Raw genomic sequence first — 21,603 nt, forward strand, 5'->3', positions numbered from 1 at the left:
TGGACTTTGAATGGGTCAGGACCATCAATGCAGGATGTGAGAGCTCCAGGATTTCATTTATAATATCTTAATTTGTGTTTTAAAGATGGTCCCAGCGGTTAAAAACGAGATGATTAGTAACAGAAATTTAATTTTTAAGTGAACGAAGTATTGAAAATTTTTTTGTTCTCAGTTGTTTTGTTGATGATGAGTGCTGTTTATTCACGGATGCTCTTGTTTGTGCTCTTTCAGATGTTAATAAACCAGCAGCCCTCTGGCAGCAGCAGTAGCACCCTCACCGAGCTGCGCGTGGTCAATCTGGACAATCCTAAAGGAGACTGACCCCCCGCAAAAAAACACATGACGCTCCAGGGCTCACTCATGCCATCCAATCAGACTGCCATCATATTTATTACTGCCTTCTCTCCACGTGAGGTTTGAGAATAAAGAGCTGTAACAGGACATCTGAAGGATCATCGCAGCTCCTCATTTCGGTGGCGGGTGTGATTTTTAATGGATCGCTGTTGTTTTTTTGTTCACATTTATACACAGACACGCATTTGTACTTCAGGATTTCATACAGACGACACACAATCGCTGCTGGATGTTCACCTATTTGGGCCGGATGATACGATTGCTCATTTTGAGTAAATATTTGCGCTTTTTGTTTTCGTTTTTTGGAAGAATTGGCAACTTTCACCCTTCAATGCGGCTCTGATTTGTGTTATTTATCATCAAGAATATGATCAATGATTATCTTTGAATGCTTGAACGGAGTTTTTATTGTCCAACTTTCTTCACATGCAAATCAATGGAGACTGACGCTGTCAAACTCGAAACGTACCATAAAACTGGTACCTTTTCTAAAAAGTCGATGCTTTTTTTCTGCTAGATTTCGAGCTGAACTGCATCCGCACCAATTTATAACCATTTTGAACCGAGCAGGGCGAGAAAACGTCGCCCTTAAAGTGATGCTGGATACTCTTGCACTGCCTTCAACATTCAATAGGAGGTCATTACTCCTCATTTCTCCCCCTCATCCAGTTTTATATGGCCTCAATATGAAGTTAAAATATCCTTTTGATTTCACCGTGCTGCTATAATTGGATTCATACTAAAGTATCGCATGTCATTCCATGTTTTAATGCTGTGCCAAACTATACTGTATTGATAAATCGATGATAAAGTCAATGTATCTGCTTCGAGGCTTCACACAACACATGCTTTAGCCACTTTTTAACAATGCTGTACCCAGAAAAACACTGACTTGCGTTTGCACTGCATGAAAACCGCGGGTGAATAAATACATGCGGTTGGGTTGAGCGTTTTTTTTTTTTTTTTCACTGCTTTATGACATTAGTTAACCAAAATATTAAAATTGCGTGAATCTAGGTACTAGAATGGCAGATTTAGTTCGAAACAACTGTTATTTTCACTGAATTAGTTTATATGCGCACCGACATGTTAACATTAATAGATTTTCTTGTTATTTTTAATCACCGTACCCTTAATTATGTATCTATATTATTTGGGTTTTAAAGCATCCAAAGGGCTGTAAAATCTTGACGGCATTTGCTGATAAATGCGAGTGATTCAGATCCTTTTTTTTTTTTTTTTTTTTTTATCCGGAGATGTCCATGGGCCTCGCCTGTACATTCGTTGTGCAAATTTGGACCATAAAGCCTTGTTTTCTAGTACTGTTCAACGGATTTCAATGGACCACAGCAATATTGAAAGTTTCAGGAATGGTTTTGTCTTCGTTACATGGACCTGCACAAGTGGGAAAAAAAAGGGCGTGTGGGATTTATTAAGCGGCCAGAACAAAAAGTGTTTGATTGTTTTATTCAGTATTAATGCGTTTTAAATCCAGGGGAAGACTTTCTTGAGTTGTGGATTTCCATTATGATTGTCCAGGTCACATTTCACTCGGCCAAAAGGTAAAACATATGCATGTTTTGTGACAAGTAAACGTGTTTTTGCTCATTTCTGCTAGCCGAAAAACAAAGATCAAATTGTAATTGAAAAATTTGCTGTTTCAGTAACATAATTTAAATGAATTTGATGTATTTGTTTGTGAACGGCGATTGGCGATTTTTATTTATTATATTGCACAATTGATAGTTCATAGTCTTTCTGAGAAAAACGTTTAAATTGTGCGATGTAAACTTGCATTTCACAAGTAAAAACGTACATTTGGCCGTTTCATGTCTGAAGAAAGTTTTTGGCCATTTCGTATCAATTTAGTGTGTTTTTTTGTACAGTTTTGTACAAACAGGATGCTACGAAGTAGCCTCTAATTTGCCAAAATGTTAAATTCTTTGGATATCTTGCAATACTTATGAATTTTTAGTTTTTAATTTAAAATTGCATGACGAAAAAGTCTCAATTCTAATCACAATTCAAGTCGGAAATTAAAACACGACAACAAGTTTGATTCGTAAGATAAAAATGAAAATATGAGAAAGTCGCAATCATTTATTTTTCATGGCAGAATTGACATTGTGTTTCTGCAAAATTTTTAAATCTTTTACGTGTTTTTTGTGAATTAGTGGCTATTTTGTATTCATTTATACAATTGTGTTTTTGTACAATTTTCTCATGCCAAGATACTGCAAATATGCATATCAATGAAATTAGCCTCTAATTACTTTGCAATTACTAATTACTAAAATACTTTGCGATGTTTTTTTCAGAACTGCACATAGAATTTTTAGCTTAAAAAAAGCAACATACAAAGTCTCACGAAAAAAAGTGAATTAAAATGTTAACTCGCAATTGTGAGAAAAACGTGAAAATCTGTAAAGAAAAAAATGTTGAATCCTAAAATGTGAACTTGAATTTATGAGCCAGAATTAGAGAAATTAAGAAAGTCACAATTATTTATCAGAAATAACAACTTGCAAAATACAACTAATGAAAATCTAATGCGAAATTTATGCAAGGATTACTATTGAATTATTTCGTAAGTATTTTTGCTAACTAGTGGCTATTTCATATCGACTTATACAATCTTATTTGTGTTTTGTATGGTTTGCTTATTACTGCAAAAACACATACAAATGCAATGTTATGATAATTGCAAAATATTTATCTGATGAAAGTCTTTATTCAAAATTTCTGGGACATTTTCTGGGAATTTAAATGAATTCGTAAGTGTTTTTGCCAATTAATGGCTATTTCATATCAATTTATTCAATCTTATTGTATAAAGATGTTATGTCTTGGCGATGGTTACGATTTAGCCTCAATTGCCAAAATGTTAAACACTTGCATATCTCACACCTTTTTTTTCCAGAACCCTATATCTTGCCATTTTAAAATGGTTAAAAATTCACAATTCAAAGTCTCAATCCTGCCATTGCGACAGAAACGTGAAGTTTGATTTGTAAGATGTAAACTTGCGTTCATGGGTAAAAATGAGGGGGAAAAAATGTACGTTTGAAACTTCCGAAACATACATTGAAATTATGGGACATTTCTGCAAGGATTTCAGTTGAATTAAATCGTTCGTAAATATTTTTTGCGCATTAGTGGCACACAATTAGCAGAAAATTGCATTTTTTATTTCATGGCACAAACACTTTTTGAAACAATAGGGAAATATAGGTCTGACGAAAATCTTTGACATTTTTGCGACATTTTCTATTGAATTAAATGAATTCATAAATATTTTTAGCAAATTAGTGGCTATTTCATATAAATTTATACAATCTTATTTCTGTTTATTTCAGTTTTCTAATGCCAGGTTACATCAAAAATGTATATAATTGTGATGTTACGAATTCGCCTCTAATTTCCACAAATTTAAAAAACTTTCATATCTCGCAATTAGTTTTTTTTACTTCGAATTGTTAGTTTTTAACTTTCAAAATGGCAAATTAAACAGTTTTGAAGCATTTTTGCAAATTAGAGGTTACTTTGTATATAATTTGCAGAAAGTTGCGCAAAAAATTCTCGGCAGAAAGAAAACTTAGAATGGAAATAATTTGGAAATACAGGTCAGACGAAAAAATCATTATTCGAAATTTCAGCAACAATTTCATTTGAATTAAATTAATTAATAAGTATTTGGGTAAATTAGTGGCTGTTTCATATCAACTTATAGGATCTTATTTGTGTTTATTACAGTTTGCTGCAAAATTCCATTTGAATGCGATGTTACGAATTTGCTTCAAAATTTTCAAAATGTTAAACTCTTGCATATCGTGAAAGTTTGAATCGTAAGATGTATACTTGCTTTCATGGTTTCAAATGCCAGAAAGTTGCAAGTTTTTTTTCTGTTGTTTAACGGCAAAAAAAAATTACATTTCGAACAATTCTGAAACGTATGTCTTGACGAAAATTGTTCTTATTCTCAATTTCTACAACAATTTGAAAAAATTTTATACTTATTCAATTGGAACAATCTTATTTATTACAGTTTGATCTGATGCCAGGTTACAGCAAAAATGTGCACAAAACTATGTTGCGAATTCACTTTAATTTGCCAAAACATTAAATATTTACGTTCTCATGTGACGAATAGTTGGATCATTGTTTTGTATTGCTTTGTTTTGAGTGAAATATGACCTGGATGCCTCAGTCTTTTTTTAATCGACTGTTATAGTGTGAAATTGTCTAAACACTAGAAGAAAGTGTTGAATGTACCGTACCTTTATTGTACATAACTTGATTTCGTACGTAAGGATCTGTAAGTAGCTCACGCGGCTGCATTTGAAATAAATGAAAACAAAACGTTTGGATATATTCAGTGGACTGTATATTAGTTTTAATGTGAAGCGCCGACATTTGTCAGCGCTTTTTCTTTTACCTTTATCACAGTGTAACGAGTTGTGGTTGAAATGTTTGCTTTATTATTATGTTTTATTATTATGATTATCTTCTACAGTGCCATTTTCTGAAGAATTAGGTTGGTTTTGTTAGATGGTTGGTTTGTTTTTTGTATCACATGCTGGTTTATTCGTTTGATTTTACGACTTAAGTTGACAATACGAAAAAAAATTCAAGTGAAAAACTACTTTAACCACTAAAGCATATTTGTTGTTAAAGAAATGCTGTAATTATGTATAGAGCTTTCTTTTGGAATAAAAGAAAGATTTGAGAATAAATTTACGCCTGTTTGAACTTGTGAATCGTGCATTTTGAAATATTAAAAATTACTTTGAATTGTCAAATTTGTCACTTTACTACACTACACATTCATTACGATGAATAGTTTGCAAATATTCATGATTATAGTTAGCAGAATTTGAAGACTGCATCCAAAAATGCATGACTTTACATTTAGCAATTGTATTCTAACACGCACTACCTGACAAATGTCTTGTCATCGATCTCAGTTGTAAGGTGCTCCTGGATTGGCCTGACCAGTCAGCAGAGATGAACATTAATTAGCATGTCTGGGGTAAGATGGAGGAGGCATGGAAGATGAACACAAAGAATCTTGATGAACTCTGGGAGTCCTGCAGGAACGCTTTCTTTGCCATTCCAGATGACTTTATTAATTGATTTGAGTCATGTCAGAGATGTATGGATGCAGTCCTCCAAGCTCATGATGGAGTCAGACACAATATTCATACTGTCTCCACTGCAGCATGACTTTATATTCTATACTGGATATTATTTCTGTTCAGTGACAAGACTTTAGTCTAAGCAAAGTCAGACCCCACTGTCTAGCCACACCCTAGCAACCACTTACGGCACCCTAGCAACTGTCCCGTAGACTTCCATTATAAAAAAAACTGCCATTGACTTTACATTGGACATACTAACATCCATATTGACAATATACTAATCTATACTCGAAACATACTAACAACATGCTAATTCATAATAGAAACATACTAACAACATACCAATCCATACTAACAACATGCTAATTCATAATAGAAACATACTAACAACATACCAATCCATACTAACAACATGCTAATCCATAACAGAAACATCTTACAAACATACTAACAACATGCTAATCCATAACAGAAACATCTTACAAACATACTAACAACATGCTAATCCATAACAGAAACATCTTACAAACATACTAACAACATGCTAATCCATAACAGAAACATACTAACAACATACCAATCCATACCAACAACATGCTAATCCATAATAAAAACATACTACAAACATACCAACAACATACCAATCCATACCAACAACATGCTAATCCATTATAAAAACTTACTACAAACATACAACATGCTAATCCATAATAAAAACATACTACAAACATACTAACAACATGCTAATCCATAATAGTAACATGCTACAAACATACTAACAACACATCAATCCATACTAACAATATACTAGAAACATACTACAAACATACTAACAACACATCAATCCATACTAACAACTTACTAGAAACTTACTACAAACATACTAACAACACACCAGTCCATATTAACAATATACTAATCTATACTACAAACATACTAACAACATACTAATCCATACTAACAATATACTAGAAACATACTAACAACATACCAATCCATACTAACAATATACTACAAACATACTAACAACACACCAATCCATACTAACAATATACTACAAACATACTAACAACATACCAATCCATACTAACAATATACTACAAACATACTAACAACACACCAATCCATACTAACAATATACTACAAACATACTAACAACATACCAGTCCATACTAACAATATACTACAAACATACTAACAACATACCAATCCATACTAACAATATACTACAAACATACTAACAATATACTACAAACATACTAACAACATACCAATCCATACTAACAATATACTACAAACATACTAACAATATACTACAAACATACTAACAACATACCAATCCATACTAACAATATACTATAAACATACTACAAACATACTAACAACACGCCAATCCATATTAACAATATACTAATCTAAACTAGAAACATACTAACAACATACCAATATAATAACAATATACTACAAACATACTAACAACATACCAATCCATACTAACAATATACTACAAACATACTAACAACATACCAATCCATACTAACAATATACTAATCCATACTAGAAACATACCAATCTATACTACCAGCATACTAATCCATACAACTAACATACTAACAACATACCAATCTATACAAACAATATACTAGAAACATACGAACAACATACCAATCCATACTAACAATATACTAATCCATACTAACAATGTACTAAACCTTACTAACACACACACTAACAATATACCAGTCCATACTAGAAACATCCTAACCCCTATCAACCTCCCAGCAAGAAACATGTTAAAATACATGTAGTTATCTCTCTATGCCAACTGTTTCACACTTCTTGAAAACTACTTCAATGATTTCAACTTTAAAACTAACTCAAACGTTCAGGCTAGGCTTTCTTAAGCCACCATAAGGTTTGTCTACCAACTTTACCATTCATATTAAACACTGATATTGTATATAAGTAGGCCCACATTTCCAACTCTTTTTTACAATTCATCAAAGGGGGGTTTATGTTCAGTAAATCTAAATTTATGTGTGTGAAACTTTCCAACAAATAACTTGTATTTATATGCTCGTTGATAATAATGTCGGTCAATCACGGTGTGTTCAATCCGCGACTGTGCGCTAGAGGGCGCTGTGTGTCGTTCATAAACGTGTGTGCGTGTGTTTGTTGGATCACTGTTGACATTCTGGCCTGCCAAACGATATGAGGTCGCACTAAGCAGTTTGAAGCCTATAATTTCCCTCTACTGTAATGTCATTGGGGGTTTATTATATTCCCGGACATCTTCCAATGTAATGGTAAGTCGCAGATTCTTCCTGCAGGTCTGATTTTTAATCTAGCAGTCGGTGCGTTTGGATGATACTTTACTGCTATGTCGGATTGTGGTCGTTTCCTCCTCCTTTTGTGCATGACATTGCTAATAGTGATATGTTTATGATGTTTTTGCCGTGTATTCGTTGTGTAATGTGCTGTAGATTGAACGCAGGTCGTTTATAGTTACGCTAGAGTACATCCGTTGTGTTTACAGTTAGCTAGCGTTGCTAACATACAATCACAAGCCAGTGTTGATTAGCAAGATTATAACTCATTTCTGGGAGGTTTTAGTTAAAGTTAAGTTAAATTAAAGCATATAAGTCACGAATTGTGTGTATTTTTGCAAGTTTTTTGTAGCTGAGTTTAATTTGTTTGCATTCCGATGCCTGTAACGTTACGTGATGCTGCAGAATAATAGTAATTATAAAAGTTTTGACCTCAGTTGAGAGTTTTAGGCATTAAGATGATTTTTAAAACTATAAAATAGCCGTAATTTTATTTAATTCGTGTTATTAAAGGGTTTGGTAGCTATGACAAACTGTACTTTCTGCAAAAGTCACAACTGATCAAAAACTACATCAACGTAATGCATTTGAGGATATATACAACAGTAGTAAATATAAACAACAATAGATCGCATTAAAAATGATTTTGGCCCTCCTCCCATCAAAACACAAATATTTTTAATCCTTAAAAGTATTTTTTTTTACTTGTACTTACAGTGTAGTTTAAAAATATCATAGATATTATAATTTACTAGAACTTCTATGATGAGCTGCTTTGATAAAATCTACATTGTAAAAGCGCTTGAGAAATACACATGAATTGAATGAGATTAAGTAAATAGTATTTGATAGTGGTGTAACGGATCACTTTATTTTTTTAGCTTGTTTTTGTAGTTTTTTCATTGCTAGATCATCATCATTTGTGAAGAATTATTCAGTGACATATTTTTGATGGCTGATTGTCGCCACCTACTGGTTGAATAACGTAATTGCTGCCTACAACTTTAATATTTGAGCGTCAAGTTAAGTGCATATGATGGTGATTTTAATCTTTACCACAAACATCAGTGGCATTATCGAAACTATAAACTCTTATCCCAGTACTGCTGTGTTATTTGACTGTAAACTGAACGTCTTCACTCTTTCTTGATTTTTGCGTTTTCAGATTTGAATGCAGAGATTAGAAGGATTGATAAATATATGCAAATCACCATCATTTATAATTTATGTTGTGTGGGTGTTGAGATCCCGATCTTTTAATGACTAATTGTGCAGCTTACACTGAATGCATTAATGCAGGCTAAACAAGTAGTGACAGAAAACACCTTTAATAACCTAAGAAACCCACCACATCCCGAATAACCCACCACAACTTCTTCTGTCATCATTAAGTTTTTACAGGAAAGTCCAATAGAGGTAAAGTTGGTTTTATATTCACACATTCGTTCATTTAGAAGTGTCCATATTGTTTACCATGTTATTTTGAATATTCAATCTGAATTAGCATGCAAGTGTGACTTGAAAACAACATTAACACTGTTTATTTGACTTTTAACAATGTTGTACTTTGGTAGTCATTGGCTGCTAATATCATTTCGCTATTTAGAGTTTGCAAATAATACTTTTATGAAATTATATTATTAAGAGGAAAGTTTGAATGTGCGAATATAAAACCAACTTTACCTCTATGAAAGCCTAAATGTTTTCATGCATGTGATTTGAATGACACGAGAGGCGATCTCTCTGCAATCGTTATAAATTTAGGATTCATCTATAAGTAAAAGCAAAAATAAAAAAGTATTAATCCGCGTGTCACGAGTGTTCAGTGAACCGTGGGTTGTGATCCGCATGAATCACGGATCAACCGTAATGCATTACACTCCTAGTATTTATCACCGTTTTTTTTTTTATATCCGAGTCTTAATATTACTGTTTTTGATTAGCGAAAATAGAGTGGAAAGACATCAGAACCCTGATCTCCCTTGAGATTGTTTAGTTTATTAGTTTTGAGTTATTTTAGAAACTTAAGTCTGTGCTAAACATAACTTGAAAACAGTTTTACTAAACGATGTAAATTAGACACCCGTATCAAAAACATGAATTCTGAAAAAGTTGTTTGATAAAACGTTTCTGATGAGTAACTCGATAAAAATGTTCGGGGTGAAAGTCTGTGCAGTTTATTTTTTGTACAACACATAAAAACACAGTTAAAAGTTCTATATGTAAGTTTTTGACTTCTCTAAAGCATAAAAACAGCTTAATATGTTTGCAGATATTTCAGAAACATGCTCAGTGAATGTTCTTTATCTAAAAAACAATGCTGAAGTCAGATTTTCTGCTTTAAAAATGTGCGTTATGTGCTGGAACATCTGTTTTGTTTTGGTAATTTTAACCCGCCCAATGCTGTTTTAATTGTTGCCACCTATTGGCTGAACTTTGTAATTGCTGCAGCCTTCATATAGAGCAGGGGTGGCCAATAGAGATGGCTGACGTGGAACTGATGTTTCGACACAGTGTCGAGATCCCGAAGCGCAAGTGTTTCGAAACACTGCACCGAAGCATGATCCGAAGCACCAAAGTCACGTGACTAAAGTGTTTCGAAACACCTAGTCACGTGACTAAAGCGATTCAAAGCATCGTTCAGCATAGAAACGTTTCGAGACCTGGCGAATCCTAATTTGAATGCCAAGGTATCCAAGTTACCTCTGTCTCATATGGCTTAGAGGACTGTAGGTTTGCTAATTGAATCTTTGCTTAGCATGATGTTTTGGGTTCGAATCCCGACTTGTACAAATACTCTGAAATCATGGTTTTATGTATTTTAATCATGTTTCTGTTTTGTGTAGCCTAAATAGGATACAGCTACAGTTACGCCATCAATTTAGCATCATTTTTGTAACACTGTAAAACAATAATAAATATTTTTACAGTATGGTTGGGTTTAGGGTTAGGGTAGACATTAATAAAATACAATAAATTGGAAATTTAATGAATAATATAAATAATTCTTGATAACTTCAGGCCACCGTTTTTGATCTAGCAACAACCCTGTTTTAAGACAAAAACAAGACATATTTATTCACAAATTGTTTATTCGGATATCAGACCAATGTTGAAACAAAACGATACAAGAGCAAAGCATTACCAACTGGTAATAAAGCATTTCAAAACAACTGCAACAAACTGGCTTCGAATCCTACTAACCCTGCATGGAAGTCTGACACCTTAACCACTGTACTATGTCACTTGAAGGAATTCATGTACAAAGTTGGGTTTAATCCCTCAATATGTTCAATCGTTCTTTGCTGAAACTGTTTCAGTGCAATACATAAAAAATTACCACTAGGTGTCACTGTAGAGTGGGGTTTCGAAACGTTTCGAAGCTTCGACACATTTGCTTCGACTGTTTCAGTGTTTCACGAAGCCTCGCTTTGCCCACCACTAGTGGCCAACCCTGTTCCTGGAGAGCCACCTTCCTGCAGATTACAGTTGCAACCCATATCAAACACACCTGCCTGTAATTACCACGTGGTGTTCAGGTCCTATTTAATTGGTTCAGGTGTGTTTGATATGGGTAGCAACTGAAATCTGCAGGAAGGTGGCTCTCCAGGAACAGGGTTGGCCTCCCTGATATAGAGCAACAAGTTGCAATTGTTACAAATTTAGGATCTATCTACAAGTTAAAAAAAATGTGCTATTAATCCTTTTGTGCTTGGTCCATGGGTCGTGATTTGCAGTCGGTTGCGTCCATACTGAAAACTATACCCATTCTATGTAGAAAATCCCACCAATCAGAGAGCCAAAATAGATACTAGCTCCACCTACTCCCACGAAGCACCGCAGATAATGTAATCAAGTTGAAATACTAACACTTGTATATGGGGATTTCAGCGCAAACTTGAAGTGTATTTATTATTGTAGGTTTAAAATTAATTTCTTATTGTAACTATAATTAGCATTATTCTTTTTTTTTTTTGACATTCCCAATGCTTCATGGGATTGTAGTTTTTCCCCCTCGTTATTGCTGTAAAGCACACAGTTTTACATTTTTACAAATGATTTAAATTGTAATGCTCAGCGATTGTGATGTTGTGATACTCCTCCTAGCTCATTTGTGTGTTTTTTCATGGCTTATAGCAAATGAGATGCTTTTCAAATCTCTTTTGGGAAAAAATTAAACTTTAATTTCTAGAACTTGCTGCTGTAAAAGCTGTTCAGTGCTAATGATCTGCGTTTATGAGAGACTACAATTTTTATGCATATTTTTGCTGAAAACTATATTAGTTCAGCCACTATTGATCCTCAAATTGACAAGGGTAAAGGTATATCTGCTTGTCATGAACCTGTTAACACTGTAACTGGACGACTATTAGACCAAACACATGTTTTGCAGTCAATCGATGACTCTTAGCAGCATATTCAGATGAAGAAAGACAAATTATATACAGTTGAAAGCAAAAATACTGGCCCTTCTGTGATATTTGTTACTCTTAAAAAAAAAATTCCCAAGTGCTATTAAACAATATTTCTCCAAGGTTGTTGTTCTAATAACTAATTTCTTTGTCTTTGCCATGATGACACAACATTTATTAATTATTTTGCAAGATATTAGTATTAAGTGCTCGTTGCAGGATACATAATGTCAGCTTGCACTAGGGATGCCACGATCTCAAATATAATATTGAACCGTACAGTACGACCTCCAAGGTTCAATATGCGCTTGTGAATTGCGGTTTTGCGTTTAAATAATTTATGTGCGTTTTATATCTCCCCGAATTGACTGTGTGTGCCTGTAAGTACATGAGCTGAGATGAGGAAACTCCTCCCAGCGAGTAAATATCCAATCACTGTGCTCTAAAGTTAGGGGGTGCTTGACCATCATGCCACACTTTAACATTGCCAGCGGCGATGAAGTGAGGCAACAGTACGAGAAAGCGCCGGCCTCTTTCAAATCTGCGATGTGAGGACATTTCGGTTTTGCCGGTAAGTATAATGCCAATAAAAGAAAAAACGACAAACAAAAAATAACTGTTCAAGCATTGTTTTACACATATAACCATGACTGCACATCTGCAGCGCATCACCCAGCAATATCACTGTCTGAAGGCAGAATAGCAGAGAAGGCAATAAAGTCCTCCAAATAGCAACAATCCCTCGCTGAATCTTTCCAACAAACATACTCAACTGGTTCTGAGAGACACATAAAATAACAAAGGCAGTGCGGCTGTTTATTGATAAAGATTTGCAGCCGTTTTATGTTATGGGAGATGCGGGCTTTTGTCATCTTATAAAAGCACTCGATCTGCGTTACAGACTACAGTCTCGCAATTTTTCCAGCACCAAGATAATTAAGATGGTTTATTTATGTTTACTTAAGTACAAATATGTTTATTCGAAATGGCCAATTCATCTGTATTAACTTTACTTGTGTGTTTATTTTCAAAGTGTTGGATTTTATATGCTCCCTAGTTTGTACATGGGGGCTACCAGCAGCTGTGAGATTTCAGTGTTAATTTTTTTTTTAGGAACTAGTGTACTTTTCCTTGGCTTTAAGCAATAAATTTTATTGCAATAAATCATTTTTGTTTTTTTCTCCTTATCCTCTTACTTTTCCTATTGCCTATAAAATTTTTTAAAAAAGCACACGTGTCAAGCCATGAAAACCGAACCGAAAACCGTGTTAAAAAAACGTGGTATGTATTAAACCGTGGGCTAACTGTATTGTTCCATCCCTAGCGTGCAGACTGTTTTCTCCTTTCTCATTGGTCAAAACGGTTGGTTTCACATCAAATGCAGAAGATGCAAATAAGGCTAATTGATATATGACTATCGCGAATGATCCCATTGTGATATCGATGCTGAAACAATAAATTGTGCAGCCCTAACCCACATATAAAATATACTGTTGTAATTTATAGTAAATACTATAATGTTTATTTTTATCATGCTTACACTGACACCTCTAATAGAAATTGACTGAGCTAAAATGTTGCTGACATTGGTTATCGTATATGGGTGTGTGTATGTGTGTGTGTGTGTGTGTGTGTGTGTGTGTGTGTGTGTATATGTATGTATATATATATATATATATATATATATATATATATATATATATATATATATATACACACACACACACACACACGTATGTATATATATATATATATATATATATATATATATATATATATATATATATATATATATATATATATATATATATATATATTATCCCTTTAAAAGCATATAAAATGGCATTATCTTTCTGCTTGCTTCCTAAAAGCAGGCACTCAATTATAATGTAATGGCCGCTGTGAAACAGGAAATGGTTATGAAGGGGACTTCCTGACGTGTAAATATCTTTGTATTTGTGTGCATTCGCAGGTGTGATCGAAGCAGATCTTAAGATGCTGCTGTCTTTGGGGATGCTGATGCTGTCCGCCACACAGATTTACACCATCTTCACGGTTCAGATCTTTGCCTTTCTCAATCTTCTGCCCGTGGAGGCCGATATATCAGCTGTAAGTCCCTGAAGACGTGACTGTATATTGATGTGCAGCATTTAAAACACTTGCTTGGACCGTAAATGTAGGGTTGTGGTTGTTTTTCAGTACTCCTTTGACAACAAGACGGAGAACTTTGATGACTTGCCGGCTCGGTTTGGCTATAGGCTGCCCAGCGAAGGACTGAAGGTGAGTTGATTGACTTATATTACTAAAACCTAATGGCAGATTGGAAACAAATGATCATAATTGGTAGCATAATGTATCACAGTTTAAAGGATCTCCAGTTGTGGTAGGAGCACTTTTAGCTTAGCTTAGCATAAATCATTGAATCGGATTAGACCATTAGCATCTCACTAAAATATGATTAAAGAGTTTAGATGTTTCTATTTAGAGCTTCACTCTTTTGTAGTTACATTGTGTACTTAGACACACGAAAAACTGCTATTGTCACAGCAGATATGGGAACTAACTATTAGAACTAATTTATGGCATAATAAGAAACAACATACTTTTCTGCCACACCATTCCGGCTGATAATACACAGCATCTAAGAATAGTCTCCAACTAGCTAACAAAGCTGCCTAATATAAAAATAGAATTTTTTTCTTTTTACATGTTTTTGAGTGGGATGCTAATGGTCTAATCCGATTTAATGATGTATGCTAAGCTAAGCTAAAAGTGCTCCCACTAGAATAGATTCAAAAATGCTAAAACCCAACTCTTCAACTCTAGGGCAGTTGTAAAATTATTCTATTCACATCCACTCCATAAAGGGATTTAAGGAGCAGTTCACAGCCATCAGAACAAAATGCAGGATATACAGATTAAAAATGTAGTCAGCACCACCCTGAAGAAGCGTACAGTCTGTTTAAATGGATCTTTTGTTAGTTTAACATGTATATTGTGAAATTTGCTTTGTTTGTTCGTAATGAGGCAATAACTTTTAACAGATTCAAGAATCTGCGTATTTTGTGAAACGATGATGTCATCAGCTTAAATCTTGACTCACTGTTGCATCGTGTACACTCACCGGCCACTTTATTAGGTACACCTATCCAACTGCTCGTTAACGCAAATTTCTAATCAGCCAAGCACCTGGCAGCAACTCAATGCATTTATGCATGTAGACATGGTCAAGACGATCTGCTGCAGTTCAAACCGAGCACCAGAATGAATGAAGAAAGGCATTTAAGTGACTTTGAATGTGCCGTGGTTGTTGGTGCCAGACGGGCTGGTCTGGGTATTTCAGAAACTGCTGATCAACTGTGTTTGTCACACACAACCATCTCTAGGGTTTACAGAAAATGGTCAGACAAAGAGGAAATATCCAGTGAACGGCAGGTCTGTGTGTGCAAATGCCTTGCTGATGCCAGAGGAGGAGCAAGAGGAGAATGGCCAGTCTGGTTCCAGCTGATAGAAAGGCATCAGTAACTCAAATAAGCACTCATTACAACCGAGGTCTGCAGAAGAGCATCTCTGAACGTCCAACCTTGAGGCGGATGGGCTACAGCAGCAGAAGACCACACCGGGTGCCACTGCAGACTCACCAAAACTGGACAATAGACGATTAAAGAAATGTTGCCTGGTCTGATGAGTCTCCATTTCAACAACATGAAAGCATGGATCCATCCTGCCTTTTATCAACAGTTCAGGCTGGTGTTGGTGGTTTAATGGTGTGGGGGATATTTTCTTGGCACACTTCGGGCCCATTATTACCAATTGAGCGTCGTGTCAACGCCACAGCCTACTGTACCTTTTTTATTGCTGCTGACCATGTCCATCCCTTTATGACCACAGTATACCCATCTTCTGATGGCTACTTCCAGCAGGATAACACGCCATGTCATAAAGCGTGAATCATCTCAGACTGGTTTCTTGAACATGACAATGAGTTCACTGCACTCAAATGGCCTCCACAGTCGCAAGAACTCAATCCAATAGAGCACCTTTGGGATGTGGTGGAACAATATGGAGCAAAATCTCTGAGTAATATATTTCCAGTACCTTGTTGAATCTACGCCATGAATGATTAAAGCAGTTCTGAAGGCAAAAGGGGGTCCAACCCGGTACTAGTAGGGTGTACCTAATAAAGTGGCCGGTGAGTATGTAACCGCAAGAAAAACAACAACAGCCTACTGAGGTTAACAACTGTACTCAAAACCATTCGCCATGTTCATCTTGGGTTGGTTTGTATGTAATACGATAATTACATCACCTTATGCTGGTCTGCCATGTTTACTGCAACGGTTTTAGTCTGTATCAGTGTTTTTGTGTGTGCGCAGCTATTTTTTAGATAAAGCAACAACAACAACAGCAGAAAAGATTGCATAGGGAAAGCTTTAGCTTTGTGTCTATGTAACCTTAGTCCTCATCAAACACAAGAACGTTTGTTATAACATGTGCGACAGCAAATATACTGGAGTTTATTATTGAAAGCAGTGAGTTTGTGACCAAAGTGTGCGTTTCCGGCTTTATTTGGGCTTTCTTTTTACCTGCTGACAATGAAAAAGCACTTACATGCTGGAGAAAGATCTGACAGAGCATATTTACGGAGAGTAATGTGCAAGACACATTTGAACCGGACTGAAAAGTCAGAAGGAATCTGGTGAAATGAATTTCCAGGAGGACAAGCGTCTGCCGATGCCTATTTTTATCTTTTATTGCAGCCGAAGCTAAATGGGTCCTATTATGCCATTTCTTTTATAAGATGTGATATAACTCTCAGATGCCTCCTAGCATGTGTCTCTGTGAATTATAAAATAACAAAATATCTTGTGGATTATTGATAATTTGGTGTTTTAGATGTCTAATTTAAAGGTTAAGACCTGCTTGTGATTTCTATATCAATGCTAATAACGTCAAACCAAGAATGATTACTGTAGCATTAGCTCTATTAGCACACTAGCGGATGATAATGTTCTGATTATTATTAGGGCGAGCTGCAGGTATGTTGTTTGCTTCACATCGGTGGGCAAATGTTTTTAATGTGCAATAGTTGGGATTGTACTACGGTGCTGTTGAATACTAGATTCTGATTGGCTGATGAACAATTTTAGCTGCGCACTTTATTGTTCAAGCTATTTCACAGCTACAGCAGTCGAAAATCACATCAAAACACAACTGAAGGCGCTAGATGTGGTGTTTAGGAAACTATCGCTACACACAGGAGCAGTTTGAGGATAAAAACCTGACAAATGTCTAAAATACAACATCTGAACAGTAGATTTAGCTGTGGGAATTGTAGTATAGGCAGAACAAAAGACTATGGTCCATAGATATATGCTATTCATTGTATTTTTTTTATATATAATTATTTTTTCGGGGGTTTTTCACCTTTAATGCATAAGACAGTAGAGATTATTGACAGGAAAGCATGGGGAGCAGAGAGAGGGGAAGGATTGGCATTGGACCGCGAGGCGGTAATCAAACTCGGGTCGCCGTGAGAACTGGAGGGCATGTGTCGACGCACTAACCACTACACCACTGGGCTCTGATGACCGTCTGTTGAGCAAATGCGAATATTAGATTCTTGTGGTTACATACACTCACCGGCCACTTTATTAGGTACAACTTACTAGTACCAGGTCAGACCCCCTTTTGCCTTCAGGACTGCCTTAATTCTACGTGGCAAAGATTCAACAAGGTACTAAAAATATTCCTCAGAGACTTTGCTCCATATTGACATGACAGCATCACACAGTTGCTGCAGATTTGTCGGCTGCACATCCATGATGTCAATCTTATGTTCCACCACATCCCAAAGGTGCTCTATTGGATTGGGATCTGGTGACTGTGTAGGCCATTTGAGTGCAGTGAACTCATTTTCATGTTCGAGAAACCAGTCTGAGATGATTGGCGCTTTATGACATGGCTGGAAGTAGCCATGGAGATACTGTGATTATAAAGGGATAGCAATTTGACCAAAGTTATACAGTTTAAAAGCTAAAGAAATACCAAGGAAATGTGTGTAAACTTTTGACTGTCTAGAAATAATAAAAAAATCTCTGAAAATAAAATTCTCTCATTACTCTCACATTTAGCAAATGTAAATCGTTTAGGTCAGGGATGTCAAACTCAATTCCTGGAGGGCCGAAGCCCTGCACAGTTTAGTTCCAACCCTGCTCCAACACACTTACCTGTAGGTTTCAAACAAGCCTAAAGGACTCAATTAGTTTGATCAGGTGTGTTTAATTAGGGTTGGAACTAAACTGTGCAGAGCTGCGGCCCTTTTGGAACTGAGTTTGACACTTGTGGTTTAGGTAATCATAACGGACCTAAGATAGTAAACATTTATTATGATTTAACAACAGACACAAAAATGGTTATGTTCCTTTTTTTTAGAGTGTATGTAAACTTCTGGTTTCCACTGTAAATCCACTAGTCTTGTTTTTTTATTTTGCCCAATTTGCTTCTCACTCATTTTAGGAAGAGGGCAACATGGAGATGGCTGTCTGTCCATATGTTGCAATATAACACAATTAAAATCCCCACCCAACAAAAGGATTCCTTGGCTCTGTTGTAGTATAGTTTTAAAAATGTGTTTGATCCAATTTGGATCGTCTTCATTTGAGGCATAGACATTCATAAGTGAAATATCCAAACCATCAATTTTATCATTTACTAGAATATATCTACCTCCGGTGTCTGTATGAACAGTAGTAGACGTGAAGCATAGAATGACCTCTGTGGATTAAGACGCAGACTCTTCTTTCAGCCCAGTTTGGTGTTAATTTCGTGTTTCTGTTTATCTGAACCTCACCAAACCTCGTGATGCGTCGGTGAAAACTGTCAAAATCACATTACTTCACATCTGTGTCACTTCTCCTTTTCTCTCCGATCAGCTTTTTAAAAGCCGTCCACCAGCTTTTCTTTTTTTTTTATTTCATGTTTATTGTGAACAATCAATTGAGTACAATCATACAGCATTTCAAGGTGCATTGGTATCTCAATATGTGACCCTAAGTGGTATAAAGATTACGTACATTATTGTCAGGTGTACTCACTACACGGTAGTACTCAAATTTTGTGAATTTTAAAATAAAAAGCAGCATAAAGAGAAGAAAAAAAATTTAATAAAATAATGTAAATAAATAAAAAATAATAATAAATAAATAAAATATAATAATTAAAAATAAATAGAAATTAAAGCACTATTTACATCCAGGGTAAGAACGCTTGCCATAATATAATTCCTTCCAGAACAATCTCAACTGACCATCTTCATTATACACATGGGGATGTCACACATTACAATATGAGTAAGTATAACCATATACATGTGCATACATTAGCATATATTTATCTATCAGATCATAATCTTCTATTCATTTATAGGAACAAAGTCGGGTCTTCTAACTAAAATCGTCCAGCAGCTTTTCATCTCTTTCTCTAAAGCCACAGAGTTCACCTTTGTCCTGCTCAGCTGGACTTCACGTAATAAACCTCTGGCCATTCATCCTGCTCAATATCGCGTTGATCTTGATTTAATCCGGCTGAAATCCTGCTTAATCTGCTCTCCGTTTGGGAACGTGTTGTCGATCTAATCTAACCACCAACTACTAAAATCATCTCCAACCTGCAGCAAACCTGCTGTCTAGTTGACATAGTTTTAATAGTTTTATTCACTTTTAATGTTATTCTAGCATTTTATATACTATTAAAGTCATAATTATTTGCCCTCCTGTATATTTTGTTTCTAAATTTCTGTTTAACAGACATTTTTTCAGCACATTTCTAGTTTTAATAACTCATTTGTAATAACTGATTTATTTATCTTTGCCATGATGACAGTAAATAATATTTGACTAGATATGCTTCAAGACGCTAGTATTCAGCTTAAAGTGACATTTAATAGTTTAACTACTTTAATTAGAGTAAAGTAAACTGTGGTCAGGGCTGGGCGATATGGCAAAAAAAAAAATCTTAAGTTTTTTATAAAGTTTGACCGATGTGATTTTATAAAGTTTTACAATTTGATTTAGTTTTTTTTTTTTTATTGTGTAACTAGTCAACTTAAAACATTACAACAACATGACTGAAGTAACATTCTCTTTATGAGTAACTTGAAAATCCATCTGGTTAAGGAACATTGTATTTTTAATGGCCATGCATAAATTGGTCAACAAGGTGTAAATAAATGTAAAACAAATTCACGAGTTAAATATCATTGCAGAAGATTTAAAATATATATATATACTTGTGTAAATATTGCAGTTGCAGGAATACAGAGGTATTTTTTGCAAGTTTTGCTGAGCCTAGGAAAGATTGGCTGTCAGCTTGGCTTTGACTTTGTCTTCTGATTGAATGACAGGTTGTAAAGCTGCTGCCTTTTTCTCAAAAAGATACAGTGGAAGGAAAGGAATGAACATGGAAACTGTAAAGCTTTTCTTATCTGAACATGCAGCTCAACTCCTTGTTCAAGCTCTTGTTCTCTCCAAACTGGATTACTGCAACTCTCTGCTAGCCGGGCTCCCAGCTAACTCTATCAAACCTCTTCAGCTGCTCCAGAACGCAGCAGCATGAGTGGTCTTTAATGAACCTAAAAGAGCACATGTCACTCCGCTGCTCATCCGTTTGCACTGGCTGCCAGTTGCTGCACGCATCAAATTCAAAGCTCTGATGTTTGGTTACAAAGCGACTTCTGGCTCTGCTCCTTCTTATCTGCTCTCACTTCTGCAGATCTATGTGCGCTCCAGAAACTTGCGTTCTGTGAATGAACGTCGCCTCGTGGTTCCATCCCAAAGAGGGAAGAAATCACTTTCCCGAACGCTCGCGTTCAATCTGCCCAGTTGGTGGAATGAACTCCCTAACTGCATCAGAACGGCAGAGTCACTCGCTGTCTTCAAGAAACGACTAAAAACTCAACTATTTAGTCTCCACTTCACTTCCTAATCTGCATTTGCCTCTCTGGATATACCACTAACTGTACTCAAAAAAAAAAAGTACTAATACTTTCCTTCTTAGACTTTACAGACCTGAAACTTGCCTACAGCACTTATTCATTGTTGCTCTTATAGTTGTGTAAATTGCTTCCTTCTCCTCATTTGTTAGTGGCTTTGGATAAAAGTGTCTGCTAAATCAGGGGTTCCCAAACTTTTCAGCCCGCGACCCTCAAAATGAGAATGCCAGTTACTCGTGACCCCCAATATTCTCTGAGGTGGTGGTTATAAATACAGAAACCTTGTATGCAATGACGCACACACACCAATAGACCCAAGTCTATTCTTTGTTTTTTTTTTATGTATGTCAGTGCTGTAAATGGGCTAGAAAGTTTAACCT

At 35.5% G+C, this 21,603-nt stretch overlaps 2 protein-coding genes across 3 annotated transcripts in view; both read left to right on the forward strand.

The window, feature by feature from the left end:
- Nucleotides 1-5,103, forward strand: part of srfa (serum response factor a) — a 45,230-nt gene extending 40,127 nt beyond the window's left edge. The window contains exon 7 of one of the 2 annotated variants that reach the window (XM_087302364.1): nt 232-5,103. In XM_087302364.1, coding sequence (XP_087158490.1) covers nt 232-321 — 90 coding nt within the window. In that variant the 3' untranslated portion in view covers nt 322-5,103. The remainder of the gene's footprint in view (nt 1-231) is intronic. The other variant, NM_001110526.2, reaches the window with a different exon arrangement.
- A 2,571-nt stretch (nt 5,104-7,674) lies between these two features.
- Nucleotides 7,675-21,603, forward strand: part of rnf13 (ring finger protein 13) — a 47,641-nt gene continuing 33,712 nt past the window's right edge. The window contains 3 exon segments of the mRNA NM_201044.1: nt 7,675-7,798; nt 14,204-14,340; nt 14,431-14,511. Of these exon segments, the coding sequence (NP_957338.1) occupies nt 14,227-14,340; nt 14,431-14,511 (195 nt within the window). The 5' untranslated portion in view covers nt 7,675-7,798; nt 14,204-14,226.

Source organism: Danio rerio, chromosome 22 (genome assembly GCF_052040795.2).
Source record: "Danio rerio strain M-AB ecotype USA chromosome 22, GRCz13ab, whole genome shotgun sequence".
Lineage (NCBI taxonomy): Eukaryota > Metazoa > Chordata > Actinopteri > Cypriniformes > Danionidae > Danio > Danio rerio.